The 10,130-nt window shown below is 33.9% G+C and overlaps 1 protein-coding gene across 1 annotated transcript; it reads right to left on the bottom strand.

Annotated features, from left to right (window-relative positions):
- Nucleotides 1–2,071: 2,071 nt before the first annotated feature.
- On the bottom strand, nucleotides 2,072–6,061 carry LOC145605906 (large ribosomal subunit protein uL24c). The gene is made up of 4 exons (XM_081661971.1): nucleotides 5,868–6,061; nucleotides 4,224–4,265; nucleotides 2,825–3,055; nucleotides 2,072–2,481 (listed from the first exon to the last, which is right to left on the bottom strand). Exons 1-4 carry the CDS (start codon nucleotides 5,967–5,969, stop codon nucleotides 2,275–2,277), a joined length of 582 nt encoding a protein of 193 aa, XP_081518097.1. The 5' UTR covers nucleotides 5,970–6,061; the 3' UTR covers nucleotides 2,072–2,274.
- Between the last annotated feature and the right edge of the window lie 4,069 nt (nucleotides 6,062–10,130).

Below are 10,130 nucleotides of genomic sequence, written 5' to 3'. Positions count from 1 at the left end.
ACTTATTTAAGAAAGTTTTACTTTTAATTTCAAATTAGAGCAAATTAAATCGACTACTAGAAACAATCAGATGAGACTAGACTATACATTAATAAAGACAGCTAGAAACAATCAGACAAGACTAGCAAACTAGACTCGTTTACTTATTATTAATATTTCTAATTACATACTAATAATATCTATATCCATATCAATACTCTATACTTAGAGCCTGTTCTCTTACGTTGAAATTCAGTTCAGTTCAGTTCAGCTCAGCTGAGTTCAGTTCAGTTCAGTTCAGTTCAGCTCAATTCAGTTCAGTTCAGTTCAGCTCTTAATTTCCTTCTCTTATAAAATATTCATTTCAGTTTAGTTCAGCTGAGTTCAGTTCAGCTGAGTTCAGTTCATTTCAGTTCAGTTCAGCTGAATTCAGTCAATGAGAACAGGCCCTTAGTATTTAAAAACACAAACCACAATCATTCATATGCCACATGTCCTCACAACTCACTCATATGCCACATGTCACTTCCCTTACCTTTTTATATTTAAACTGGTGAGTGGCCCGGGCGTTGCCCCGAGTTGCTACTGTTGTAGACGTTTAATCGATAAATTTTTAAAAGACTTTTCAAAATTGAAATTGTGATCGTCAAACCAAAATTGAGTAATTTTTTGAGTACCTTTTTTAAAAAATAAATTATACCTTTTGATTTGCACTTATATATAATTTTTTTACATATTTTTAACATAGTAGATAGTTAGCTAAGATGGTTAAATAACCATATTTGTTATAAGAGGTCGTGGGTTCAAATCCTCTAATCTTTATATTTTTATATGGAGGCATAATAATTAAGATTGTTTGAGTGATAATGTGGCGTGATGAAATGTTGGGGAAATGACGTGGCTAAGGAACTACGTGGCACATCGACGTTTTTAGAATTGCCTTTTAATATATTAGTATATATTAAATTAAATGTATTACATAATGTTAAGTCTTTATGCATTCCGTAACTACACATTTTAGTAATAAAATGAAGTGTTTCATTTTCTACCATGATAAAATAAAGTTGAATTACTCAGTACACATTACATAAACGTATAAAGTACAATAAAAATTGTCTTTTTATCTCTTTAACTTAAAAAATGGAGTATAACTTAAACTAATAAGTCATTTCATATCCCACAATATTCATGTATATATACCTAACTAAATTCCTTCATCTTCTTACACAATTCCACCCTCACTTTTTTTTTTCTTATAAGTTTTCACAGCTTTTTTCACCTCAATAGTCATGAAACAATAACTTCATATTTTCAACTATTTACAGCATACATACATATAAAATAAGTTATAACCCGTGCATTGAACGGGCCAAAAGGCTAGTTATGAGTTATTGAGTTACCTATTACGTTAAGTACACATGAAGGGAAAACTGTTGAAATATTGAGACCTCACTTTGATACTTTTTTTTAAAGTACATGAGTGTAAAATGTAGTCAAAGTTTAGTCAAACTGAGCTAGAAGGGGGTATTAGATGGTCTGAGTTCAAGTTCAGATTTCAGGCTCAAGCCCAAGTACATGATTTGATAAAATGTTCATTTCACACAGTATTCGCCACTCACCAGAACTTCGAAGAGAAGCTACACAACCGAGTTTTTCACAACTATTATAGTATTATTCGAGTCATTAATCTATTACTAGTACACTGGATTTAAGTTAAATAATCTATCTGATAGTCTACTAATAGGTTGGTAAGCAAGCACATTGTAAGAGGCTGAAATAGTAATGCTTCAGGCATCATGTTACCTGAGAAGAAATGAATCAGCTGAGAAGGCGAGAATTATGCTGTCTTATGGTTGGTTATGCCCTTATTTGTCTTCTCGAAGCCGTCTATTCTAGAAATGGACAGCATAGAATGTCATTATAAGAGGTAATAGATGTATACCAGAGAAATACTATGATTAAACTAAATTCTGAAGTGCGTCTTGCAATTTGCGATAAAAATACTGTAATTTTGATCTTCAACTTCTTCAGAAAGATCTTATGCCACTTTGACAGGGAGAATACATAACTCAAACAACCACACTTCAGGACAGAAGAAAATGGTAAATAATGACATATAACTTGGATTAATACCCGGATAACTACAACAATTAATATGCCAATAATTTGTTTACAAAAAGATATGGAATGGCTATTCTCTGGCTAAGCTAGCATCTTACAGTAGCTTTAAAAACAAGGAAGATCGGATATACGAAGTATCACACAGAAAAGACATAATCACTCAAGTAGAGCTTTCTAGGAAGCAGGAGCAGCAATAGCTGTTTCGGCTTCCTTCTTATTCTGGATTTCCTTCAACCTTTCTGGAGTGTCAACTATCTCCCCTGTTTTGATAAGGTACCGAACTTTTCTTCCATCCTCGAGAATTTTATGACCCACCCGACTGGCGACTTCACTTTCTTTTGAGTACAACATGACATTTGAGCTGTGGATAGGTCCCTCAATCTGAAGATGAGATTAACGATCATTTATTTACATGTGATATAATTAGCTGAAAAGGCAAGCTAGTCCATCAATTAGGGGTATTTTTCAATTTAAGTGGTTATTTTGAACTAATCTTCTAATTCATACACTCCAAAATAGAATCAGGCAAGCACAGCAAAAGCAGAAACCGTGTTACAATCCTTTTTTTAATTTTTTTTTATTTTTTTTATTTTTAAATATGCTAATTTAACAGGCATGTTTCTGCATCCGAACACAGGATACTGATCATCAGGTTGCAAAGAAATAGCAATAATAATCATAATAATAAAGGTGATTGATGAAGAGTTGTTAGCAATCAACATACCTTGATTATCTGACCTTGTTCACCCTCTTCTTTGCTCTTCACATGCTTTGTCTTCAAGTTAATATCCTTTACAATCACCGTGCTGTTGTGTTTATAAAGCTTACTAATCTCTCCAATCTTACCTTTTTCTCCTCCAGCAATCACTTTCACCGTATCCCCAACTTTGACATGCATTTTATGAAGTTTTGGGAGACTGTTTGGTTTGCAATCTTTCCGCTCCCAGCGCTTGAGCTGCATGATGGAAAAATAAATGACTACATAGCGTAATGTTTGCTCAAGTCTCCACATTGGGAAAATATAATTGGGTGGATAAGGACCACCACGACATTCATGATTCATAGTCCTGATTACTCCTGAACAATAATAGTAATAAATTGCCACATGAGATACACTTCACCAACTTACTCCAGCAAGATTGATGTTTCAGGAAAACGAATGACATGATTGTCCTAAATCACCCAATAATCTCTCATAATGCATTATCAAAGATGATTTTACAGCCTTACAGGGAAGGGGTTTTGACTTGGATAAGGACTGCCTTCTCTGTGAGACTGACAAATTGACAAACATACTACGACTAAGGGTTATTGAGAAGCATTTCACGTGCGTGACAAATACTCCATAAGATCTACATGATATTCTCCAACAAGACATTCGACAATGATCCCAACATCTAAAATAAAGTTCCCAATATCACCATGCAATTGGATTGGTTGAAGGACAAATTAAAGTATCTTAATTAAGCAAAAGAAAGGAAGAGGGAAAAGAAAAAGATCATCATGGCCCATGGGATAGGATCATAGGAGAACCATCACCATTAACAGACCTTTCTTCATAGGTGAAAGTAGAGTTCAAAATCTATGTTAGTGACAAGGATTATACAGTTCTCAGTGACATTTTTTTTCCTTGTCAAAAAATATAAAAAAAATCTATCACTGAGAACTGTATAATCCTTGTTAAAAAAAATTTAAAACCCTTTTCAAATTATGTATTTCTGGTTAACAAATAATTTGGAACTGATTTTTATCCCTTGGAAATCCTTCAAGCACAAGAAGACCAATCCAATAGTCTATGTTCTCTCCACCTTTCTAAGGGAACTTCCATTTAGAGGGATACCCATTTATATCATCATCAATTCTACAGAGTACTCTTAAATTTGGTTATTGTGGTTCCGATCAGTCTTGAGCATTATACGAAATTGAATTTCTTGTTGCATCCTATCAATTTTTTAAATTTTCTTGAGTTGTTGTTGGTCCACACTTCCCTCTAGGGGACCTAGGGGAAGGATGGGAGGGAGAGGAGGGAGGGAGTGGCATGGAATTTGATTGTATAATGTCTAGGCAAGACATAGTTCAACTGTTCAAACAGATAACAAACAGCATGAGTTTAAAGAACCAACCTTCATGACAATAAGACATGGAGGATGACCTTCGGTTTTAACCTGCAAGTAAGAAAATCAGATGGTTAAAAAAATAAACATCCATATTACAATCTCATATCACAACTTCACAAGTCCATCAAATCATGTACTTGATGGTTAAAAACAGAGATCAATTTTGGCTTTATTATATTTTGTCCATGGCAAGTGGCACAACAGCTATAGCTATAAAATAGCAACACAGGTTATATCCAGCTTTAGAAGGTAGAAGGTGTATCAATCAGGAGTATATTTCATAAATTGTGGTGCACATGAATTTGCTCAGATAATAAAACTAAAGCCTTTAAATTTTACCTTCTTAAGAGAATGCCATCCTACTATTCAATATCTAATCTTATCACACAAGTTGCAAACCCACAATTAGCAGGTCATCTCCCGAGCTGCCTCCCCCCCCCCCCCCCCCCCCCCCCCCCCGCCCCTCTTTTCAGCAGATATACTGCAGAAGAACTGAACTTTTCAAAAAGAAACATTTCTTTATAATTCTCTAGTTAGCAACTTTGTCAAGCAGAAATTCCACATGTAGACATCATAGAAAATACGTCGATGGAAAGAGGGGTAGAGGACAAACTATTCTCTGAAGTTCATGTAAATAGATTGCTGATAAAGTGATAACTGATAAGGGTCATGTTTAAAATCCCTTATCAAGCAAGAGCACACAATTAAATCTCATGAGTCATCATCCATAGACTTCAGTTTCTAAACTCTAGAGTATAAGCAATTCCCAAGCAAAAAGGACTTTAAATGTTTCCACATTAGAGAGTTTCAAGTTACAATCAAAAGCCTATGTTGAACAATGCAAGAAAACAAACTTCATAAAAAGTTCTTGCTTTAATGGAATGCTACAGCATCGATAACATTCTCTCCCACCATTTAACAATTAGCCACGGATAGTTTTAACACGCTTCCTATTTATCAAACATTAAGAATGATGCAAGGCCTTTTCTTTTCCTTTCACAAAAGACAGCAATGCACCCCCTCTAAAACTCACTTTAATCTGAGATGGGTTCAAAAAATTTTCTTCCAAGTAAAATTCGCGGTGGTTAGTAGGTTTGTTGAATTCGGGTTTTGGGAATGGTTGCGGGTGTTTAGGGGGGTTGGCAGGGTTGAATTGTGGTGGCTGGCAGGTAGGTAGGGGTAGACATGATAACCACATAAATAATGAATCGTATCAACTATCAACATTAAACTGTTTGACATTATTTCAACACAAACTTGATGTATTCTTTTTCTTATCATTCATTGTCTAATTAGTCATATAATTCTGAAATTTGTAGGCTGAAGATTTTACCAAGGCATTAAACTGCTAACATTTTCACTAAAATACTTTCGTCGAGAAATAATGCATTCCAATTAGCTACAAATTGTATAATTGAACAAATTAAACTTCCATAATCAAAATCAATATGTACCCAAAGTAATTCTGCAATTCACATTTTACAATTCACCCAAATTCCAGTAAACAATGTACAATTCGAAAAATTTAAGTAAAATCCAATCAAATATATAGCAAAAAAGAGTAAAAGATTATCAAATAAACTGCAAAAAAATAACCAAATTAGAACCCAGAAAAAGGAAAAATAAGATTAGGCGAAAAAAAGGAAATACCTGAAGAGAGGTAGGAGAAGGAAAGAGGCGTTGACCAAGGAAAGAGTTGGAGGAGAGAGAAAGAGAAGTAAAGGAGGTTTGAAGAGCAGCCATTGCTGCCATTTTAGCAGTTTCTTCAAGTGTGTATTGTGTGTGGGAGTAGAATTGCAAAGTGTTGAACGATTTTGTTCCTCTTCTTTCTTCCTTTGTTCAAGATTATGATGATGATGATGTTGTGGATAAGAGTCTGTAAACGGGCCAGCCTTATACAAGGCCCAATAAATTTTTATCAAATTCATGTAAATGATTTTGGGCTAGTTTAGTGTTTTTTATTTTTTTTTTATTTATTATTATTTTTTTTTTATAATTTTTTTTTATTTTTTATTTTGAACTAATTTAGCCCATCTCAAGACGGAGTGTTTGGTAAGAAAAATCGGGTTAAGGTCTTAAGGAGGATAAGATAGTGCACAAAGTTTCATATGTGGCTGGCCACACGGTGTGGCCAGCCACAATTTTTTTATTTTTTAAAATTCTTTCTCTCTCCTCTCTATTCTCTTTCTCTCTCCTCTTTTCTTCTTCTTCAAGCTAGAACATTCATCTCATTTTCTTAGAGAACGTAACACAAATTTCGCAATCGTCATCAATAGTCGTCTTCATGGTTCGTTCGTCGGTGATTCGTTTGTCGGAAATAGTGGTTTCACTGGGAGGGTAGTGGTGGTTTGGTGACTCCGTCGTCGGAAAACAAGTTCAAAGTTTTTAAGGCCAAATTCGGCCATGAAAACTCTAGATCTAGAATTTTCATGGTCGAATTTGGCCTTTTTAGCCATATTTGAAGTGATTTTCGAAACCATTGTTAAATTTAAAGGTATTTGTTTGATTTGATTTTTTTTTTTAATGGTTTGGTTGGATCGGAGTTTGTTTGTGGGTTAGGGGCTAGTGGCAAGGCGTTTAGGTTGGTAGTGGTTCGTTGTTGGTGGTAGTTTTTTGTTGGTGGTGGGTAAGGGGTTACTAGATCCGGGGTTACTAGGTGGTCCGGTTAGGGGTTACTAGGTCGTCGGTCAGGGGTTACTTGGGGTTACTAGGGGTTACTAGGTCGGGGTTACTAGGACGGTTAGGGGTTACTTCGGGTTACTAGGTCGGCGATCAGGGGTTACTTGGGGTTACTAGGTCGGGGGTTACTAGGTCGGTTAGGGGTTACTAGGGGTTACTAGGTCGGGGGTTACCAGGTCGGTTAGGGGTTATTTGGGGTTACTAGGTCGAGGGTTACCAGGTCGGTTAGGGGTTACTAGGTCAGGGGTTACTAGGTCAGTCAGGGTTACTTGGTCAAGGGTTACTAAGTCAGTCAGGGATTACTTTTGTCTTGGGGTTACTTTGTCTGGGGGTTACTTTGTCATTTGCTGATTTGACAACCTGCCGCATGGTGCGGCCAGCCGCACCAGAAACCCACTGAAGATAGTGTTTCATCAAAAAGAAAAAAAAAAAAAGAAGGATAAGATAGTGTAATACTCTTTGTTTTAAATACTAGCTTCACTTCTCTATGTATGGAATTTACGAAAACTTGGAGAAAGTAATAAAATAAGGAGGTAGTGGGGTAGGTGGAAGTACATTTCACGCTGCACCTTTGGTTTTTTATTTTTTAAATGTTTTTTTAAAGCCGCACCCTTGGTTAAATTGATAGTGTGTAATTAGGATTTTATACACTGTCTTGGATACTAATCCAACACTTTACTGACTAAGTAAACTGACATAAAGACACACTACACATAAATCATTGTAGTAACAAAACCATTGTTACATACGAGGTGTTACTAGTATTTCAACTCATATTGGTGATTTTATTGAGATGGGAGTTGTTTACAATCTTCGTTTCATATTATTTGCAGCTTTGGTTTATTATATATTTGTATGATGTTAAATATTTTAAATTTGCAATTAATATGAAACGAAGGTAGTATATGTGGTTAATTGCTAGGCGACTTGTATGATGTAGTTTTAATACTTTAATTTTGCTATTTTTATGTCCAGATAAATTGTGTTTGATTATGGACTTTACCAGACCACTTATCTTGATTGATTGAGATGTTGTGTTCTATCTCTTGATAGTCCCTCCCTTAATCTTTTTCCTATATTTAGGAATGAAAGTGTTGATCATAGAGTGTGTGCTAAGTTTGTAAGTGTTGAGCATGGAGTGTGTGCTAAGTTTATTCCTATTAGTTTGAATTTAAAAGGGATTTAGATTTATTGTGTCAATTTATTTTTACACACACAATTTTTTTTCCTATCATTGTTTTTTTTTGACAAGCACAATAAATTGTTTTTCTAACATAGTAAACATTTTATCATCATATAGTTAAAATGCTATTAAACATATTTAACTTAACTTTCATAATGTTAACTTTTATAGTAATATTTTATTATTTATGTTAACGCGTCAAACAAGTGTGCCATTTTTTTGGCAGGTTATTCAGAATAAAGTGTGACAAATTGAAATATTTTTCCTATTAAAAAATAAAAATAAAAAAGTGTACCAAATTGAGCTGTTAACTTTGACACACTTGTCAATAATTAATTTGTCTTGGTTTTTCTCATCTCTATTATAAGAGAAAATCAAAGATCAACTAGGGTAATACAACTACTCAAGAACTCTCAAAATAGAGTGAGGAATAGCTCAAGTAGTTATTTAATTTTCGCCCGGTCCCAAGAGATCTTGAGATCGATTCTTACTCTCGCTTTTATGACTCTCTAAACACACACACACACACAACTAAAATAAAGGTGACTATAAATAGTACTCCATCCGTCACCCTAAATATAGTTCCCATTTGATTTATATCTGGGTCAGTTTTTGAAAACTTTAAACATAAATTTCCGTTAATTTATAAGATAAATATATTCATGTGAGATTTTGTTGGATCAGTCACATTGTATTTATATTAGTCAGGTTAATTAGTTCTCGTGCCATGCACTGTAATTTTCAATAGCCACCATTAAACTAGAGATGACGTTTTAAGGCACGTTTTGAACACCGTAAAAAGTTAAACAGGAACTGTATTTAGAGAAGGAGGGAGTAGTAACTAATTTCGACGTTAGGTGTGACTTGTTCAATCCGTTGATGAGGGAGGATCACATTTTATTGAAGACAACTCTTGTTAGTGAACTATATATCGGATAATTTTCTTTTATTAAGTGTAGAAGTTTCAAATGATTTGATAGTTCAACAACTAATTACGAAGTATTTTTGTATTAAGGTTATTAGAAGAAGCACGCAGCACAACATCAGAGAATATATAGTAGACTAAGCAGTTCTAACTGTACTAAAACTGAACTTATTTCTTTGATTCCAATCGATTCTTTTGAAATTGTGATTTAGCTGAAGACAAGATATACTTGGACAAAAAACCCGAACCATTCAAACTTAGAAGTCTTTGACCTGTTGTTATTAGAAAGTTCAACCCTTTTCATCTATATAGCTAATATAATTAGAAAGTTAAAACCTTTTTCATCTATATAGCTCAAGTCTTAGTCTTAGTAGAGTAAGCAGCTCTGACTAAAACTGAATATAATTAGAACGTTCAACCCTTTTTCATCTATATACGTAGTAGTTCAAGTCTTAGTCTTAGGCTCTGTCTGTTCAGCTTAATTTAATTTTAATTGAGTTTGATTCAGTTCAATTAAGTTCCTAATTTTCTTCTCTCATAAACAATTCAGTTCCCAATTCTTTTGCCCATTAACATCTTAGAAGATTTCACAAAACCTCTATCACTTGCAGTTTAGTTCAGCTCATTTTAGTAAATCAGAACAGACCCTTAGTAGACTAAACAGCTTACTGAATATAATTAGAAAGTTCAACCCTTTTTCATCTATATATTCGTTATTACATGCATCCTCGATCGTACTGGCTTACTACTTCTGCGGGATAAATGTGACTTTTTACACAATATCATTCTTTCAAACTTCGTTCTCAAATCTCAGGTTTTATAAGACCTTATTAAAATTGATTAATCTTTATCTTATTTTATCTGAACTTATTAATTAGCCCATAAAGTTTTATGTTATATGAACTTTATTAACTCTTATTTTGTATTTCTTCAATTCATTTTTAATCACAACATTGATAATTTTTTTTTTGAGGGAAATAACATTGATAATTTTATGATTGCTAACAAATGATGGTTTATTGGCCGATTTTTAATTTATTTTCTTGTTGGTGAAACTTTATAAAGTATGAGTAAAAATTCTAAATAATTGGTACATACTTCCTCCGTTTTTTTAATATTTGTAACG

Source organism: Chenopodium album, chromosome 22 (genome assembly GCF_948465745.1).
Source record: "Chenopodium album chromosome 22, dcCheAlbu1.1, whole genome shotgun sequence".
NCBI classification, from domain to species: domain Eukaryota; kingdom Viridiplantae; phylum Streptophyta; class Magnoliopsida; order Caryophyllales; family Amaranthaceae; genus Chenopodium; species Chenopodium album.
This window is presented reverse-complemented; position numbering and strand designations above follow the sequence as displayed.